This window comes from Pyxicephalus adspersus, chromosome 4, assembly GCF_032062135.1.
Source record: "Pyxicephalus adspersus chromosome 4, UCB_Pads_2.0, whole genome shotgun sequence".
Lineage (NCBI taxonomy): Eukaryota > Metazoa > Chordata > Amphibia > Anura > Pyxicephalidae > Pyxicephalus > Pyxicephalus adspersus.
In genome coordinates, this window is record NC_092861.1 from 66459965 (window position 1) to 66480583 (window position 20619).

General features: G+C 35.7%; 1 protein-coding gene across 2 annotated transcripts in view; it reads right to left on the bottom strand.

The window, feature by feature from the left end:
* Positions 1–499: 499 nt before the first annotated feature.
* LMBRD1 (LMBR1 domain containing 1) overlaps positions 500–20619 on the bottom strand; it is a 95890-nt gene continuing 75770 nt past the window's right edge. For both annotated transcript variants that reach the window (XM_072408487.1, XM_072408486.1), the window contains exons 15-16: positions 4319–4410; positions 500–2576 (exon numbers count right to left, since the gene is read on the bottom strand). In XM_072408487.1, the coding sequence (XP_072264588.1) occupies positions 2463–2576; positions 4319–4410 (206 nt within the window). In that variant the 3' untranslated portion in view covers positions 500–2462. The remainder of the gene's footprint in view (positions 2577–4318; positions 4411–20619) is intronic.

The window sequence follows — 20619 nt, forward strand, 5'->3', positions numbered from 1 at the left end:
TGATGTGTAGCAGTGTTATGATGAATTTAATTGCCAAAAATGTGAATCTGTTAAAAGCAAATCTGTAATTAGTTCTCACATTTTGAACTTTATACCAGTTTTATCAAACAGAAAAGAACACATTAGGGCAGAAAAAAAAAGTTTTTCTTGTGAAAGATGAACAAGTTTATAAGACACGTCATGGCAATTTTTTTCACTTCTGGATGTTGTATTGCACCTTGCAGCTTCTCTTCCCAGGTTATCTTGCTGTTGTTTTCCTAAATTTCCAAAGGTAAACTGTTAAAAAGTTTTCAGCATGCAATAGAACCTAAATTCAGATTACTGGACCCTCCTAATCTATATATAAACTGATGCATGTTATATATGTATGTATGAGTTGCCAATGCAAAACACTACTGAAAATAAACAAGAATATAACATACTCAATAAACTGATAACCTAAAGATGAGCGTTCGCTGAGCTGTTTTTATATTTGTTAAAAGACAAAATGAACACAACATTTATATTCAAGTCAAAGCATTTTATTAGCAACAAATACATTTGGACAATTCAGCTTGCATTATAAATAAAAACAGTTGGTCAATTTGAAAGAAATCAAGGCTGAATTGCAATAAACTTGCCAAAGTAGGAAGTTAGAGGCACGTTAAGTGATAAATTAAGCTGGTCATCCAGATGTTTATTTACTAGCAATGCAGGGGATTCATGCAACACTACTAATACCTGGGTAGTCCTGGAGATAAAATGTCTCAGAGAATGAGCATTTAGAAAGTATGTTGTATAAGTACGTTGCAATACATTATCCATGCCTTATACTGTTTTGATATTAGCAATAGTCAAGGCAAGAGTACAAGCAGCTCTGAATAACTGGAGATGTCAGGACTGTATTTAAAAACTGGAAATATGTCCACAGAGATAGGCAAGCTAACATCCATTTTCCAAAGAAACCTAATAATCTGCACACCTGTTATTGAGAACTGTGGAGTAATGAAAGGCTTAATAATACGGCCAAATTATTCTATTGATCTTCATTGCTCCTGATGTTATCCCAACTAAAACAGAGACTGCTGAAAGCTCTCATATCACATCTCCCTAGGGGAAAAAATTAAACAGCAGCTGTGAAAACTCTGTAAGAATCAACCTTACTCTGAGATACAATGACATCAACTCTCCCTTTCTAATCTTTAAAAAGAAAACAGTCTTTTATTTCTTACTTAATCTACTATTTAGGTACAAGTACCACAAAAAAAATAATAATACATAATATAGGGATGCGTAATGCCCCGTGTGCAATTTGCATTGTCATTTTTCTCTACACTGGGAAAAATTAACCCTTTATCACTGTGACCACTGTTAAGAGGACAAAAGAAAAAAATGAAATCCAAGTTTTTTACAGTTGTTATCAGACCGATGATGTGGGATGAAGGGAAAAAAACCCTCCAATAGATACAGGTTTTATTCAAACAGGGTTTTAACTAATCCCTGCTCTATTTAAAATGTTAAAAAAATGTCTTTAGATAAACTTAAATGTATATTATCAAAGTTATTACATACATAATTTAAAGCAGTGGTCGCCAACCTTTTTGGTTCCACAGACACTCAAAATCACCGGCTCCTGACCGTGCATGCGCAGGGAGCCAGGTGTCAATCAAAGGGGGAAAACCTCCCCCATAGTGACGTCATTGTGGTGTAGCCCCGCCCACTCTCCCATTGCAGATTTACGCCAGTGATGGGAGAGTGGGCTGGTTATGTCCAGGGACACAGCCTGCCCACTTTCCTAAGCCTGGGACTTGTATGGGGACGTGTTCCGCGGCTCTGGCCGGTGCGTTCCCCCAGCGGGGTCCTTCTCTTGAAGAGCCGCGAACCCCCAAAATTTTCTCGCTGACCACGGGTTCACAACCGCTGATTTAAAGAATAAGTGCACGATACTATGAATCTTTGCCAAATACCCCCTGCCCCATATCCTTTCTTACCCAAAGCAATATAGCATGCAAAAGGCAAGAAATGTTGTTTAGCACTGCCTTGGTCGCTCCAACTACATTGACTTGCCCACTACTACTTTCTTCCACTAAATTTTGATAAAGATAGGGTTGGCCACAAAGAATACAAAGTATGGTCATTGCATGAATGAAGACAGTTGCTGCCAATATTGACCACAGTACATCCTCAAATCAGTGCATTCTGTAAGCTTGTAAACAGTATTTTAGATTTGTTTTATTAGTCAGTTAAGGGAGAAAGGTGGTGCTATTAGTTGGTTTCAAAATTCAGTACACTATAGATCTTTATAATTTTTTATTTTTACAATAATAATTAGAATATATTTTTGTGAAAATCACTTAAAGTAATTTATATTTACAAAACAATTGTCTTTATAAACAAGCCACAACCAAAAATGAAAATTACAACTGTCACCATTTTACTTCACTGTAAAATCTCATTCTCAGAAATAAATGCACAGTTAGGATCTATGCATATGGAAGATCATCATCACTTAGGTCTGAGTCATCGTCCTCCACTTCTCCCTCAATAACAGATTTCTTTCCTTTGCAACAGGATACAATCAGCCCCATAATAAAAATCTGTAATTAGAATGAAAATATTAACATTGCTAAATTTCATTTTTTAGAGTCCTCTTCTGCTTGTGATCCTTAAGTAAATCTGTAAAGATTTTAAGCCTAAAAATGATTTTGTTTAGCAAGCTACTATGTGTGCCTACATACATCTCTTATGTTTTCCACCTTATGTGGAATATTATGTTCAGCTACTACTGGCCTCGTTGCCTCTTGAGTGTTGAAAAGGCTCCCTGACAAAAGCAAAGGACAGGGGGGCCACGTTAGAGCACCAATTACCTAGCTGCAATCAACATTAGAATTAACAAGGGAAAAAAACCCTTCGGAGACCTTTCAATTTTTTTAGCATCTGCATAAAATAGTGAATCTTTGTTTGCAAATACTTCCATTTAAGTATTTGAACCGCTTGGGAACCCTTAAAGAAATCTGTAACTACAGATGCCCATTATAAATTTCAGTTGATGAAATATTAATGATTAAAAGTGACTACTAGTACATTTTTATTATGAAGGTATTGCAAAAGAAAGCAAATTATTTTGTTAGCAGTAACCATTTATATATTACTGTATTCCTTCCTCTTGGGTAAATTAGAAAAATTGTGTTAACCCAATGTTTTTTTAATGTTATTTTTCAGTTTAAGGCAGGATGGAAGAAAAAACACTAATGCCAAAGCCAAACACAATGCAATAATTTCAAGTTTAAATAAATTGTTAGGGTGCCAGTCCAGATTAAAAAAAAAAAAAAAAAGATAAATAACACAATCGATGCACATATATGATTTGTGTATTTTTGTATAGCTTGTGATTTCCAGACCTGTGCCATATCACAAAAGGAAGATCATTTTGCTACTTCTTGGCTCAGTTTTACTACTTTCTAGATCACCTTCCAGCTCAATGAACACATGTAATGTTGCTGATATACTGCCCAGTAAACAAGCTGGAGAGGTGACATAGGACATTGGATAGCTAAACCAGTAAATAAGCATGTCAACTGTCTATATATACGCAGTGTGACAGCCTGTCAACTGTTTATATAGACGCAGTGTGACAGCTATATTTTTATTAAAGGACTGGTAAGCAGAAATAAAATTATTTAAAAACAATAAACCTGTTGGTTTTCACAAAACATACTCATGCTTCTGTCAGAATTTCTGCTTTAAAGGACAAGTTCAAAAATTAAATAATCCTTCTCAATTCCCCTCCCTACTCTCCTTAACTACCTGTGAAGATGACACATTCCTCTGACCGCCTTTGACAGCAGCAGCCTACACACATCCTACATCACAGCTTGTTGAAACCTATTGCAGTGCTGCCCATGTCTGTTCACTTGAAGCCTATAGACATACTCATACTGCAAAAAAATATGCCATTCTAGCAAAACATTTTTCAGCAGAAATGTAGACAATGCTGCCAACATCTGAGGAGATAGGTAACCATCTTTGCAAGAATGCTTTAAGCCTAAAGTATTTTAGAGGTCTAGAGAAACCTTCAAGGACGTTTCTAGAATTTGAGCTCTTGTAGCTAATAAATATAGTAGAAAATCCCACAACTTCTAGGCATAAAAAAACATGATTACATGATTAAATAGTTCACTGGCATACCAAAATGCTGGGATTAACAATATTTTACTTGGCTTTGTACAATATGTCAGGATTTATACAATGCCCCTTATTAGTAAACTGGTATTACATATATTGTATTATATATGCAGAAGGGGGCAAAACAGATTTTAAAAAAGAAAGTAATATTTACCCAAATGAATATCCAGTTACCAAAGTAATAGATAGTACTGAAAAACCAAAACTTGTGCAGAAACAGGTATGTTCGAGTTATTGTACATTGATCTATAAGGAAAGAAAAAAAAAAAACATTTGTAAAAACAAATCACTGTACACCCACATACAAATTATAGCAGATTACAGTAGAAATGTAATATGAAAATATGTATATATACACACAAAAGGATCACACATTTTGCACAGTGTTGCATTGGGTGGACCTCACAGGCTTCAAAAATATTTTTGGGAGAATTTTGCAGGAGGGCAGAAGAAAACTTAGTGCAAATGGTGTTATTATTAAGAGCAGCAGTATATTATTTTTAAATGACAGCCCTAAGCTCTGTTAATATTGTTTATGAGGTTATTTTTCCCAAATATAAATTAAACCTCTGAGCTACAGCTTGACACTTGCTTTGTTACACCAGTGTGCACAGCATATTGACTCATTATGACAGACTTATCTCTGAATATGCTCTGCTCCCAGTGATCTGAGCTTCACCCCAATCATTCTATCCTCTGCCAAGTCCTTCTCTTGGCTCAGGTTTAACATCATCTTGTTTCATCCATTGAGCAGGCAGTGATAATGTAAACCCCGCGTATGCGCACTAGGGTTAAATTACAACTGCAGCACCCTCATCCCTGGCATCAGACAGCTACCAGAACTATATATAAGCAGGTAAAATAAAATGTTTTTAGCAGAATAAACTGAAAGTATCTTCCACTAAAAGCTTTTGGCAAGTTTTAGAGTTTCATTCTACTTTAAGCATTTATTTTGTGTCTGTGTGTACATAGCAGAAAAGCTTAAACAGAGATATATCTGGCATCTTTCTTAAATTTCTGGTGCCCTAGCAGACCTAGATGATAGATTGTAAATGGTTTCATTAGAAAGTGGTAGTTTTAGAACTATTATACTTTTAAACAAAACAAAATAAAGCTGGAAACCTGTGCCCTTGTCACAGAAAATTTTGCCAATTTTGGCAAAATCTGCTCCTGTTTTTGAGTAGTCACCTGAAATATTTAAAAAGCAAAAACTTTAATAACACATCATTAAAACATAATGTTAAATTTTATTTATTTTTTTTTTTATGTTTTTTGGTTGTTGCATAGCACAAGGTATATTCAAAACAGCAATATAATGGTTCCAGCATAAGAAAACACTATCTTGCAAAGCAATATCTATAGGTTAGGTAACAATATCACATGCAGTTACATAATGCACTCAATGCTTGATCATTCAAATGTAAAGCCAACTTTCCAAATGTTGGACAAAAGTACTGCAAGCAACAACATTAATATACTCATACAAATAAGTAGCAATTCATATAAACAAAGTACTATAATATATAATCAATGATACCATTATCCAAAAACTAACACAGTGCTGTAAATATATCCATGTCAAAGGGTCCTACGGGTCAGCAGCAACCAAAACAGGAAAGCCCAGATGCGGTTATCACATCAATAAGTTATCTAACCTTTAGTTATTGCTTTGCAAGATAGTGTTTTCTCATGCTGGAATGATTATATTGCTGTATTGAATATACCTTGCTCTATGCAACCACCCAAAAAAATTTTTTAATGCTATGTTATAATGATGTGTTAATAATAAAATATATGCATTTTCAATTTTAACAAATTTTATTTAATCATTTATGTCAAAGTCCCACAAAAGAACAAAAAAAAAAATCGGATATTTCTACTACTTGGGATGTGGCATTAATGTATAAACCTATGGGAAGTTCCACCCAATAATGAGTCACCTGAAATAATTTTTTTCTGCGATAAATGGGTGAGATAAATTTCTCAACAAATAAAGGTAAAAAAAAAAAAAACTTGCAGAAATTAGGCCAAAAATTACCTAAATTCCAAAAACTTCACTCTTCACTTTCTATGGTTTGTTATGGACGTCCAAGCTTAAAGTAGAACTAAAGTCTTTTTTCCAAAAATGGTTATCAGACAGGTCCTTTGTTGCAGAAGGCAGCTGTATGGGAATTAATACAGTCTCCTGACAGCTACAGGGAAAGCCTGGACACGCTGTGTATTATGGCTTCCTACATTGAGATGCACATGCGCAGCTCAGCAATTTTGACACATGAAGAGACTGATCAGGCTAGTATGGTATAATGTAGACTAGACATTGCCTGTTCCTTTCTGCAATAAAGTCTGATCTATCTGATCGCAACTTTTTAAAGTGGAACTATTTTTTAAGGTATTGCAATGCCTGCTGTCAAAAGGAAAAGTTTAAAAAGACTGATAAGTTGAATGTAATCAGGGGTTTCTGATATAAAATTACAATACATAGCCACGAACAGTAGGAAAAAAAAAAAAAAAAATCTAAAAAAAAAACCTAAAAAAAACACTTCCCCCAAAAACTATAAAAAGACACTTGAAAGAATGCTTTAAAAAGTGCACACTTTAGATAAAATATCATATAAACCACCATAAAGAGCCATGTTTCATGTCAACCTGGTTTATGTGCTTCTCCAGTTGAAATGAAGGGGGCATAAATATGTAATAGTGGTCCAGTGTAGAATGTATTAGTAGAACTGATGTGTGAAATACCAATACAAATATGAATCTGTATGGAATTGGAATGGTAAACAATGGCTGATTACTTAACACGCTGCTCTACTTTTAGTGTAAACTTCCAGAAGCATGCGTTACACTGAATAATTGCAGTTTAACAAGAGTTAAGTCCATGTTTGTTTGCAAAGTATAAATGAAAACAGATCCAATGGGGATAGCAGTCTTGTCACCATCTGCAACCCTACAGCTGCTCACCTGAATTACTGACAGATCCGAAAAATACAGATGGTTCACTATAGCAACATGATTGAACAAATTACTTGAAAATGTAACATGTTTGACCTTAAAAAAAGCTACAAACTTGTTAAAATCGCCCTTCAGAAAATATTTTTCTCCTGCAAAAGCATGTGAGCTTATTGTTTATGCCAACTACCAGAGGACTAATAGAAGTACTATGCTCCTTTTGCTAATGACCTTGCACTACAATATTTTCAAATACCTGGTAACAACAAGCCAAATTGCTTGATTATAACTAATAGAGTGCAACACATTTTGTAATTACATTAAGGTAAAAATAAAACCACACACATTGCTTTTTCAGAAATAAAAGTAGAATCACTGAATCTAAAACTGGCATATGAATAAATGATCAAATACATCAAATTTCTTGCCAGCAGACTAAAGCTACGTACACACGGCAGATTTTTATCGCCCGATAATCGGCATCGGCCAATTATCGGGCGAAAATCTGGCGTGTGTACAGTCGGTGTCGTCCATCGTCCGGACGACCGACCTGCCGGATCCACGGACGATGGACGACAGCCGATCCTAATGAAAGGGAAGGGGAGAGCGCGCAGCAGGGTGCCGCTCCGTCGCTCTCCCCCTCCCCTCTCCATAGAGCATGAACGGTGCTGTATGTACAGCACCGTTCATGCATCGTGCACTCCCTTGTCGTTGGAAAGGATCGTGAAAGATCCTTTCCAACGACAAAAATTGGAAGTGTGTACGCAGCTTTACAATACAATGTCCTTATTACAGCTTGGGAATGTTTCTGCTAAGTTCTAACAAACCCCTCTGGAGGAACAATACAGATAACTTCTGTGTCCATACCAGGTAGAAAATTCCTTATTGAGTAAAAGACATATTGCTAGTTTGTAAAACTGACTGACAAAAAACAGTCCATGGCTAAGGTTTACTGAAACCAAAAAACAGACAAAAGCAAACAGACCTACTACTAATATTTTGACGCAAGAACTGTATATCTAGTCTATAAATGTTCCTGTTTAAGAAATTGTATTTTGGTTAGCTAGAAAGATATTCATGCAGAAATGCATTAGAAACACAAATCTGGTTAAATATTTACAATATAGCGTATACATTTTTTTTTTTAAGTGCTTCTTTATTTGCATGTATTTGTTTGGAAAAATCAGAAGGGACTTTTTAAAAATGGGAAATCCTTGGATGCATTTACGGATGTCTTCTTCACAGGATGTGGCTATCCCAGGGCCACAGAACCCTGGAGAGGTAGAGAGCTACATTATTCTGCATCGCACAGTGCAGTGCTTTTTTCCTGATTGGACAATCTCTAGCACAAGAATTGTTATATTGGGGGGAAGAAGGTGTATACTTATCTTTCATCACAGTATAGTCAGTACTTGCCCTATGGGGAGGATGAAGCATAGACTGGAGTGGCAGAGAAAAAGTAGGAAAGATAAGGTACAAAAAAGTGCATGCTAAACACCTAGCAGAAGTTGTGGTGGATTGTTTACGAAAACACGTCTGCTGTAATAAAGATCAAGTTTGGTCTTAAGTTTTAGCAGGAAGAAGTGTTTTATAAAAGCATTAAAATATTGTAGCAAAGCTGTGACTACTACTAAGCAACAAACCCTAACATTAAACAATTGCAATCAGGCAGGTCCTTTATTGCAGAAGGGATAGGCAATGTTATCTTTTTAAATACACTTGTCCCCGTTCTGTGCGGCGAGAAGTGTACTTACAGCCAGTTAACCTTAGTTCATAGTTACATAGTAGGTTAGGTTGAAAAAAAAAAGACACAAGTTCATCAAGTTCAACCACTAGGGAAATAAACATATCCCAGATATAAATCTCTGTAAGACATAGTTAGTCCAGAGGAAGGCAAATCCTTCCTGAAACCAAGAGGCAATCGGATATTCCCTGGATCAACAATCACTGTTATTTTTACTCTAAAGCCTTAAAACCCAGTTATATTCTGTGCTTCTAGAAAAGCATCCAGCTTTTTCTTAAAGCAATCTATAGTAGTTGCTGAAACTACTTCCTGAGGGATCTGATTCAACATTTTCACAAACCTTACAGTGAAGAATCCCTTCCTTATCCAGAGCTTAAACTTTTTTCCCTCCAGACACAAAGGGTGCTCTCTCTTCTTTGTAATGATCTCAAAGTGAATAATGGGGAAGAGAGTTTAGAAGGTTTATATATTAATACAGGGTGATCATATCCCCCCCCCCTTAAACGTCTCTTCTCCAAGGAGAATAGATTCAGTTCAGCTAATCGCTCCTCATAGCAGAGCTCCTCCATTCCTTTTATTAATTTAGTTGCCCTTCTCTGCACTCCCTCCAATTCAACAATGTCATTTTTGTGAACTGGTGCCCAAAACTGGACTGCATATTCCAGATGTGGTCTGACCAATGCTTTGTACAGGGGCAGGACAATGTCTCCATCTCTGCAGTCCATTCCTCTTTTAATACAAGAAAGTACTTTACTAGCTTTAGACATTGCAGCTTGGCATTGCATGCTGTATTAGGTCTATGATCTACCAGAACCCTCAGATCCTTTTCCATTTCTGACTCCCCCAAATGTATTCCCCCTAGACAGTATGAAGCATGCATGTTAGGTCCCAAGTGCATAATTTTACATTTATCTATATTAAATGTCATTTACCACTTGGCTGCCCAATCAAATAGTACATCCAGGTCTGCTTGTAGATTATAGACATCCTGTATGGACTTAATTCCATTACATAGTTTGGTGTCATCTGCAAACACAGAAATGGTACTTTGAATCCCAAACTCTAAAGTCTAAAGTAAAGGTCCCAACATTGAACCCTGGGGTACACCACTAATATAACCTTAGACCATTCAGAGTATGAATCATTAATTACAACGCTCTGGATGCAACCTTTAGGACAGTTCTCTATCCATATACAGATTGACTTTTCTAAACCTATAAACCATAACTTGCATATTAACCGTCTGTGGGGTACAGTGTCAAATGCTTTAGCAAGTCCAAGTACACTATATCAACTGTTATTCCACTGTTTACCTGTTTACTTACTTCCTCATAAAAAGAGAGTAAATTTGTTTGACAACTTCTGTCTTTCTTAAAGCCATGCTGACTATCACTTATAATATTATGTTCCAGCTGAAACTCCTCTATGTGGTTCTTTATCAAACTCTCTAAAACATTTCCAACTATGGATGTTAAACTAAGGGGTCCGTAGTTACCTGGTATTGATCTTGCTCCCTTTTTGAAGATAAGAACCACATTGGCCTTACGCCAATCGGTACCTTGCCAGTGACTAAAGAGTCTCTAAAAATTAAAAATAATGGCTTTGAAATAACTGAGCTCAGCTCTTTGAGGACACGTGGATGTAATCCTTTAGGTCCTGGTGCTTTGTAAACCTTATTTTTCCCAGCTGTTTCTCAATCATATCAATTCTGAGCCATTGTGACTCAATTAAGGCAGTGACATTGCTATCATGAATTTGGACTTGAGCTCTGCCATTTTCCTTCCAGAGCAGCAGAGCTGAATTTAATGGAAGATGACCAGCTATAGGAGATGGTAGCTGTGGCATCAATACTAAAACAGATGATCAAGAAGACCATTAGTAAGCAGTGGCTCAGAATGCATGCAAAATGTGTTTTTTTTTTTTTGTTTTGTTTTTTTTGCTGGACAGTGGCATACCCACCTAAATTCAACATGTGGGAAATAATTATTGAAATGTTTTACTTATCTGCATCTCAAAACTGCATTGGACGATTTTATAGCTGTGTATTTATGCCACCTTGCCTCATGTTCTTTACTGTTGGCTAGTCGTGCTCACAATGTAAGACCAATAGAAAAGCATATGGAGTTGGCAGATCCAGCATTCAGAAAACGAAATGCCTCTTTTATTTCTAGTTATAGAGGTAATGTAGTACCAAACATGAGATTGATTTTGGAATGCAGTCACTTCTTTAAAAGGTCCCACTGGTTTAAAAAACATTAGAAGAAATATGGACCATCTTCCGGACACCATAAGAAAGACCCAAAGCAGAGACTAGACAAGGGTCAATAACAACATGGTAAATGACCAAACAGGTGTAAGGTGTAAACAGGGAATCCAAGGTCAGCAAAAGCAAGGCAGATGAATGTAGACAGATCAACTGGCAATTTAATTGGTAAAAGAGCATTTCTAATTGCTTTTCCAGGCCAGAAATTTTTCCTTGTTTTTGGTCATTCTAGATGACAACTTATTTCACTATGCCTTAAACTGTGTACAACTGTCACTATGTTAAACTGTGTACAAAATCCTAACATTGCCATAGAGTACATGAAAGCTAGCAAAACTAACAAAAAATCTGGGTCTTTCCAGTAAAATTTGTAATACAGCAGGCCCCTTAACACACAGACATATAAATGAAGTGTCATTCAAGACCTCATTCATATCACTTCCACTACACAGCAACTGTGCAGTAGCCCCTAGCCGCTATAATGGAGTTATACACAGTCAACCACAAATTAAAATATTAAAGATAAGGAGATGTGCCGACAGTAAACTCTGCCTCCTTCCTACTGTGTTAAGCTTGGTACAAAAAGATACACTGCTGCTACATACATGCAGAGAAAATGTATCAACCACCAGTTTTGACCATAGTAGGTATTAACAACAAAATATCTTTGTAAAATGAATAAACTTAAAGTTTGCATTTAATTTATGGTTGTGTATAGTATTACAAAGTTGTTGTTAGATCCAGTAAAAAATGAAAGTTTAAATGCCAGACATGCCAAGAAGCATTTTTAGGGAACATTTTCTAATTACATTAAACAGAACCCAGTTTTTAGCTACATAAACGTCAGATGATTCTTGTCCGATAACTGCCTCAAGGCCAGTATCAGGCGAAATGTGAACATCGCTCCTCTGACGTCCTGGTGTATCCACAAAAGATCATAATGAAAGTGAAGGGGAGAGAGTGCAGCAGAGTGCCGCCCTGTCATTCTCCCCCTTCCCCTCTCCATAGAGCACAACAGCCCTGTATGTACATCGCTCGTTCAATCTTTAATTTATGGTTGGAAAGGAATGTGAAACATCCTTTCCAACAATAAGTATTGAATGTGTGTATGTATCCTTTGACCAACCTAATTTTGTATTTATTAAATATATATATATATATATATATTGGATTTTGCAATCATAGTGTTTCAGAATTTCAAAACACAAATATAATATTTACAACTTTTACATGTTTAGTGTAATTTACAATTACATGATACATTTCTGGCCCTAACAAATGACAGTATGTACAATGAGCATTCATTTAAAGAAAGTTTCATAATCAGTGGTATTACATCACAATCTTGGCAGCGATTTAGGCCACATTTAACATTTCTTTTAAAATTACACAGTGTGAATAGATTACTAAATGATAAAGTGTCTAGTGTGTTCCTACCACTGTGCCCTTGCTGATATTTCTTGGCACATATTATTTTCCCATATAAAAGGGCATTCTTGGCTAATAAAGCATTTCCTTTGACCTTGTCTTGCAGGGCCTTCCAGGACACTACAGAAGTGATGACCTGAGGATTGTGTCACTGGGGTTTATCATAAATTTCTTGCTGGTTTTAAGACTCGGCCAGTTGGATTTCTGCCCAGTAAAGTATTTGATGAAGCAATTGTTCATAGAAGTAACAGATGGGAACACAGCCTGAGCAAGAAAACTGCAGGAGAGACTTTCTAATTACAGTACTTCCTTTACAGCTTGGCTTATTTATAGTGTGCAGTTTAGACATGCGTGCAGCATACACAATATAAAGCCTATATTTTCTTGTTTAACTCATCAATATAATAATCTGATCTAAGGATATTGTAGCAGTATTGTTTCTTTCTCGTTACAGTTTAGAAAAATAAACCACTTTCATTTTTATCTCTCAAGGGAAAGATGTTTATTGGCAAAGAAAAACTGTTCCTGTAAGAGTACCCTTAAAAAGCTACACTTTGAACATCTTCCAGTGTGGAACTAATTACATTTTTGGTCAATTAGACCAATTTACTGCGCACAGTCAGGAAAATTCTCAAACACAAAAAAGGATAAAGTGAGGTCAAAGTAAATTAAACTAAGTCAAAAGATCAAGAACTGAAGACCACTAAATAGTGATATAAGTAAAGACATATCAAATATATCTATACATGTATATTGTTTTTAGGGAACTTTTAACAATGTGAAATGGCCCTTTTACTTAAAGTGTCCCCAAACTCAACATTTTTTTTTTACATAGAAGGGTAGACAGTCCTTCTACATAAAGTAATTTTTTTTTGTTTAGGTTTAAAAAAAAAAAAAAAAAAAAAAGGGTGCAGCACCATTGCCGCGGCGATCAAGACTTAACAGGAGCGCAGAGCCTCCCGGCATACCTAGGTCATGCATCCTGGTGGCTCTGGCTGCTCCTTCTGCACATGCCTAAGATTAGAGCATGGGCAGAAGGATCAGCCAAAAAGGCATTTTTCCACTAAGGGGATGCCGATCTCATGCATGTGCTCTCTTTTTTCCTCCTTCACAGCACCTACATCACCCAATCTCCCACCTGCGCGGAGCGAGTCTGGGTGACGGAGAAAGAAGACAGAAGAGAAGATCGAAGATGGTGGCACCTGGCGCTTTCTCTGCACCAGGACAAAGGAATTCTGGGACCGGATCGTGGGAGGAACCAGCACCATCAAGGGATCTGCGGCATTAAATAAATGTAATTTTTTCACTTTTAGTTTAGTTACGCTTTAAAGCCTTGGTAGCTGCCCCGTTCTTCTTATGAAGTTACACCACTGGATGTTCTAAAGTTTGACTAGACTAAATAATAATTGAGGATTCGAAACTGAAATTGTAACTGTTCGACCATTACCACCAACAAAGTATATAAGTTGTACAAATGGTATGGGAATTCCCAGATTCTTAAGATCCTATGTATAGTGGTGCCTACTTAAAAGACATAATGATTCTTTTATTTAATGCTCAAGGCTCTATGTTTAATACTCCTCTCATCCCATGTTGCTCAGTTTTGTGAAGTCAAGAGACAAAACTCTAACGCCAGGCAGATATATAAATAAAAAAGCACTACAACATCAAGGGCAGATTTAAGTAGATATATATCTGCTGCAATGGTGGCCAAATGCAGAACCCCATCCTAGCAGAGCATTCTTGCAAGTATGCAAATATAATTACTACCTAAATTTTAAGGGGTCTCTTCAACTTGTGCTTCCCTAATGCAAGCAAGTACGTATCTGTACCAAATTTAGCCATGCAGTACACACCACAATTACACTCTTCTGAGTTGTGATGCACTGAACTCTAGCAGTGTTGGCTGCTTCTGAACAAAGGCATTAGGCTGCCATTTTAAATGAATGACACCACAATGTACATAGGGCATTGGTAATGTAGGTCAAAAATCATAATATTGATTTAATTAATGGTTGTATAATATTGTAAATCATGTAATCAGTTATGTATCCTATCAGATGATATTTTGAGAATCATCCCTCAACAGCTTTAGTAATTCATTATACAGATCAATACTAAGCTTTACAAGCAGATTTAATCTGGTGCTGCCAAGCAATTTAAAGGAACGCTGTACTATTATTATTATTATTATTAAACAGGATTTATATAGCGCCTAAGATGAATATGTAGGCTGTGAATGTTGACCTCTTCTTTTAGAAAGCTAGTTGGCTGGCAGTCATTCTAAATCCTTATTTTGATATCATTAATTCACCAGAAGAAAAAAAAAAAAATAATATATATATATATATATATATATATAAAAAATAAATTTATTATTATTATATTTATTATTTATTTTTAATTAAATATATATATATATATATATATATATATATATATATATATATATATATACACACACACACACACACACTAAAGTTTAAACTTTTACACTTAAAACAATTTACCTTATTTTGCGGTTACCTTTCTTTAAGCAGCTCAAGATCATTTAAACATTGAGTTAAATGTTTATTAGATTTCCTTAACAGCATATGTTAGACCAACACTGGTGTTAAATGGTAATTCTTTCTAGTCTTGTATGCTGGGAAATTCAAAAGCCGATTTATGATTTGTATTCATCTTTTCTAGAATTGTGGGGCCCGCTCTCTACAGGGATTTTTGCCATGTTAATAGGTTGTGTAAGCGTAAAGCTACAAGCATGTACATACACTTTGGGGTCTATTTATAAAGCAGTGAATCTGACATTCACCAAAACATTCCCTGGTAAAGAATCAATCATTGTCATTGAAATATATAGACCTGGAAGATTCTCCACCAAGGAATGTTTTGGTAAATGTCAGATTCATTGCTTTATAAATAGACTCCTAGATGACGATTGCTAGAGACAAATGTAAGCAGTGACACCCTGACATCACTCAACCATGATGGTTTGCTGAACAAATAAATGGAGGTGGCTGCTGTTTATTCCAATAGAAAAGCGTTATGGGAAAAAAAGATTTTTAGGCTATACATAGGTTACCTAAAAAGGTGGAAAAATGTACTTTGCCAGCAAAAGATTGATCCTTTCCCTGCTCATATTAACCAGACTAAATCCCAACCTATTTGTTAAATCAGGTACACACTCACACAACATTAGACCTTCTGCACAACTCACAAATGAAAAGGTTGGCTGCATTTAAGAAATTCTACATGCTTATGTGTGTTGTACTTATAAGATGGGATACAGACAAAGAGCTTGGGTATGGGTCTTCCTCTTTATGTATTCTCCTAGATGTCTTGTCAATCGGCCCGCCAAAAACATAAATCAACACACAATCATACACTTACGCTTCTGAACCAACATTTCCATAACTTGCACTTGTCTAATTGTTGCCAGGCATAGAATAAAAATGCAAATTAAAAGTGTACTAAGGACTTTCAGAAAAAGTATAATTACTGTTTAAAACGGATTAAAAAAAATAGAATTTTAGACAGTTTTCGATAGAACTCAATGCTCCAGCACTGTATGTTAGGTAAGAATACCAGGTTGCCAAGAGATTGCTACTCATGTTTTTTTATGTTGCCTGTGATAACTGCTGCACTTTGAGATCTTTTAATGACTTCAGTACACCCGGTTTGTCTGAGGCTTTGTGGTTGATGATTAAAGCTGTTGGCCTATTCCTAGGAAACCCCTACAAGGATAAAAACCATGGATAAATTTAAGTGGCAAGCACTTATGAACGACTGGCTGCAAAAACATGTATTGCCTTTCAAAAAACTAAAATGTTTTAGCTTTGTTGCCAAAATATGAGCTATTCAGTGTTAGATAAGAAAGCTTTTGTCAGATTGATCAAAAGACTTTGGTCTGTCACAGAATTATGCTCCAAAATGACAATGCTTTCAATACTCAGACATATATTTAAAAGCTGCAGTTAAAAAAAAAGTTGAAGCGTGTTCCCTGCAAAGAGTATAATACAAACTAGATTCTTTTGACCATGCCCCTGTTCTCTGGTGTAGTATAGGGGAACTACTGGCTGAAAAATCTGAAGAATTCACTACTTTTGGGAGTGTTGAGATTTTCTTCTACCCACTGCACTCAGTGGTTTGATTCATCAGCCCCTATATCACAACTGTGTCCTGTAGTGCCAAACCAGGAATGAAAAACTACAAGAAACACTGGATTATTCACTTTTTCAGCCAGTGGTTTCTCTTTACTAAACAGTAAGCTTTGCTACTTAGTAGAAGGATTTTAAATCTTGGTTAAGATATTGTAATGATTTCAAAATGTAAGTTTCTTTGGGGAAGTACAATACTTTGGGAAATCCTCGTTTTACCATAAACTCTTCGGACATTTAATTTTTTTTTGCGTGTTCAGAAAGTAACACCTGTTCAGAAAGTAAAGTTTACCATAATAGGGGTTGCAAAATTTTTTACAGAATTTTAATTTAGTTCCGTGACAAGCTCAAAGAGTATAGGGCAAACAACTACTGCAAATAACAAAGAAAAAAAAAACATAATAAAAAATTCCTATTTTCCTATAGAAAAAGGTGGGATGCTTTTGACTGGTATATGAGAAGTATCTTCTCCGGAATGAATTTTCTGATTGGATTTAATCTTATAACCTTGTCTTTTTACCTGCTGATCTGTTGTATTCTGGTACTTTGCTTTGTCTGTCAGCAAGCTTGTCAACATTTTGTCAGTGTGGCAAACCTGAGCTCAAAAATTCCCAACAGGTTTGCTGGGCACTCCTTAGATTCCACAACTTAGACAGTTTACTTTTACTGGTCGTCACACCATTTCCACTGTGGATCCTGGCTACATTTCATCTTAACAAATTGACTATCATACTGGTGGATTATGTACCAGCAAGGACCCATCCAAAAAGTGTTCAAAAATCATATCCTATTCTCCGTGTGACTTTGTCCAACCATATCTGCCTGGTCAAAATCCCTTAAAAGGAATCCCGCCACCAAGGTTTTTAAGCTCTTCTTGTAAACATGTGGAGCAGATGCTGTAGTGCTAAATCTTAGCTGTGACAGCTTACATTCACGATGGCTGAATTCAAGAGATACCATCCCTGGGCAACAAACTCCAGTTTCCCCCTACAAACTCCATTGTCCCGTTCTTGTGTTTTCCTATCAAACTTTTCTGTCTCCCCTCATAGGCTTGCAGACCACTGTCCCCCTCTCTTAAGACTTTAAGCCAGATTCTCATACCCTACACTGTACCAGTATGTTCATATAACTAGCCCTATGTTTGGACATAGTAACTTGATACTTCTCTTGCTATATAAACTTCATTATTTAAGTTCATTTACCATTGATCAGAAAACCAAAAATAGAAATGAGGGCCTACAGAAAAGGCTTGTAGAGCTTGAATTTTTATACTAATGTTGCACAGCCAGATAAGATTAACATAGTATTTAGTAAAAATGTTTACTAAACTTACTTTTCAAAGCATTTTTACTATTTCACGATAAAATACCTAGTAATAAAATAGGAGATGGCTTCCACACTGGTTTTTCAATAAGGAATGTACCCATAGGGACTGCAACCCTGCAGGACAAAATTTTTTTTTTCAGTAAAAGCGAGTATAACTCATGCTCATCCTGAAGATGTTCTGACATGCAAAATGTACAGTTTAGTGATTCAGATCTCAGGGACAGTTGTTTTTTATCTAGGGGAAGGAGTTGGCAGGCTCAGTTCCTAAATCTAGTTACCAATCCTGTTTTCAGGAACATTTATCATGGTCTTGTTGTGCCTCTATTAGGACTTGTGGGAGAACAAAAACAATCTAGAGGATATTTATCCAAAACACTTGCGCTTCTTTTAAAACGCATTCAATGAATTATCGAATGCCCAGCTGTGTTGCTCTTATTTTTCTTTTATTTAAAAATGAGAACTGTGAGGATTTATTTTATTTTTGCACATTAAGATTTACTTTTGTGAGGGAATGCAGTACCGTATTCCCTACGCACGTCATATATAGTGTTTGTGTTCCCATTTTCTTACTACTTACTCTGCACATTCTGCAATAAAGGATTTTAATAAAGCAGGTAAAGAACATCTAAATCTCGCTTCTCCTAGCTAAAAGGTTAATAACTCGATTGTAAAAGGGAATTCTAATTTTACAGCACACACTGTTAGATAATAACCAATTATGTGTGATTAATGTTTCCTATAAAGAAGTTAAAAAAAATATTTTTTTTTGTTTGACCAAGTACCAAAACATCAGACATAACTGCATGGTAACAATTTTAAAGAAGCAATTTAATGGTTTAAATTTTTCAGACCTGTTTCACATATTACATCAATAGAACTGTCCAAATAAACTGTAGCCAACCATAATATTTCTTAGGTCACAAGTAGGCTATTTTAGCAGAATATTTTATTAGTTGTGATTACTTTGAATATATTATTCAAGGAGACCAATAAGAATAGAAAAATTGAACAAAAACATGATGATGCAAAAAAAAAACAATATGATGCAAAAAAAGCTGTAAATGTTAAAATGCAAGCACAAAAAAATACCTGTTATATCTGCAGCCCTCCTAACTGAAAACATCAGTGCCTTTTCGGATATGAAATCCCAAGACCATCAACTGCCCTTGCAAAAAAATTTTTAAGCCCGATCATGATGTCACAGGGTATAGTAACAATTATTAGTTAATACATTACCAAAGTAAGAGAACAATACGGTTGTTACAAAGTTGTTAGCAATTATACAATTACACCACATCTAATTTGCTTTGATAGCCTGATATGTGCAGTTCATCCTACATTACCATGGGTGCTGATGATGTGAAATTCTGTATGTATGGATTGAACTTTTTTAAAAAAAAAAGTATACTTGAAGTTAGAAGGTGGGAAATCTCAAGCTTGTACCCAAAGTCTTCTTTAGTCTGGTTTAGCGATGGAGATGATTATACTTGGTTTGAGTGTACATGAAGTGATAAGCTTTCCTATGAGAAAGATTAACAAATTCCTTGGTGATGAATCACCCTGTAATAAAATGTTTATTTTGAAAAAATGTATAAAAAATAATCAATGCTATAAAAATGTAAGTATATAAATCTTGGTAAGATAAGAACAAAGGAGCATCACGAATATCTTCCAAAACATTCAGGTGCTTGCTAGGATGAGGTCTTGCCCTGAATCAAATTCAATAAAAAAAAAAAAAAAACCCTCACAAACCACACACGAATACAATGTTATTTAATGTCCTACTGTGAGCAGTGATTCAGTCCCCTGACCTTTATCATGCTTACCTAATACTTTGTAGTGTTCAGCCATGTTTTCATCACTCAAGGAAATTACAGAATTTTAGGCCTACCACTCCTTTCAGCTAGCAGAAGAAAAGTTCCAACCAAATTATTGGTAGCAACTTTATCAAAATAAATAATTATGTCTTCCTTATTAATAGATGAGTGGTAAAAAATGTTTACTGTACCACAAAAAAACAAGCTCTACAGATATAAACTAAAATAAGTATTTCTTCTCCTAAAGTGTGATGTCAAAAAATGATACCTTGAAAAGTATAAAAATATTAATGTAGGCTTAAGTTATTCTCTTAAAATTGCATTGATTTGCACATTTGTTCCACTAGTAAGCTAACCCACAGCTAAAAGTCAATGGAATCCATATGTTTGCTTTTCTACCAATAGATTGGTGGTTTTGATCATCCAGTCCTAATATTACAAAGCCTTACCACACATCATGGTACTGGCTGCCAGGGGAGGAGACTTGTTTATTCTTTGCTGCAGCTCAATTACATTTAAGGACGTCCTCCTCATCTTTACTACGTAACTGGATAGTACAAGTAAAAGTAGCAGTGTGATGAGCTCCTATGTCTGACTCACTGCTTTCTCTTGCTATTAACATGCTTTATGTAGGCACATGAGCACAACATCAGAACTTATTTGTTCTATATGTTGCTTCTCTTTCCCCCAGTCTAAGTCTCTCTTCCTCTCTGCTGTATAATTACAAGAGGCTTATACAAAGCCAAATTAGTGCACTCTATGCATTCAGAG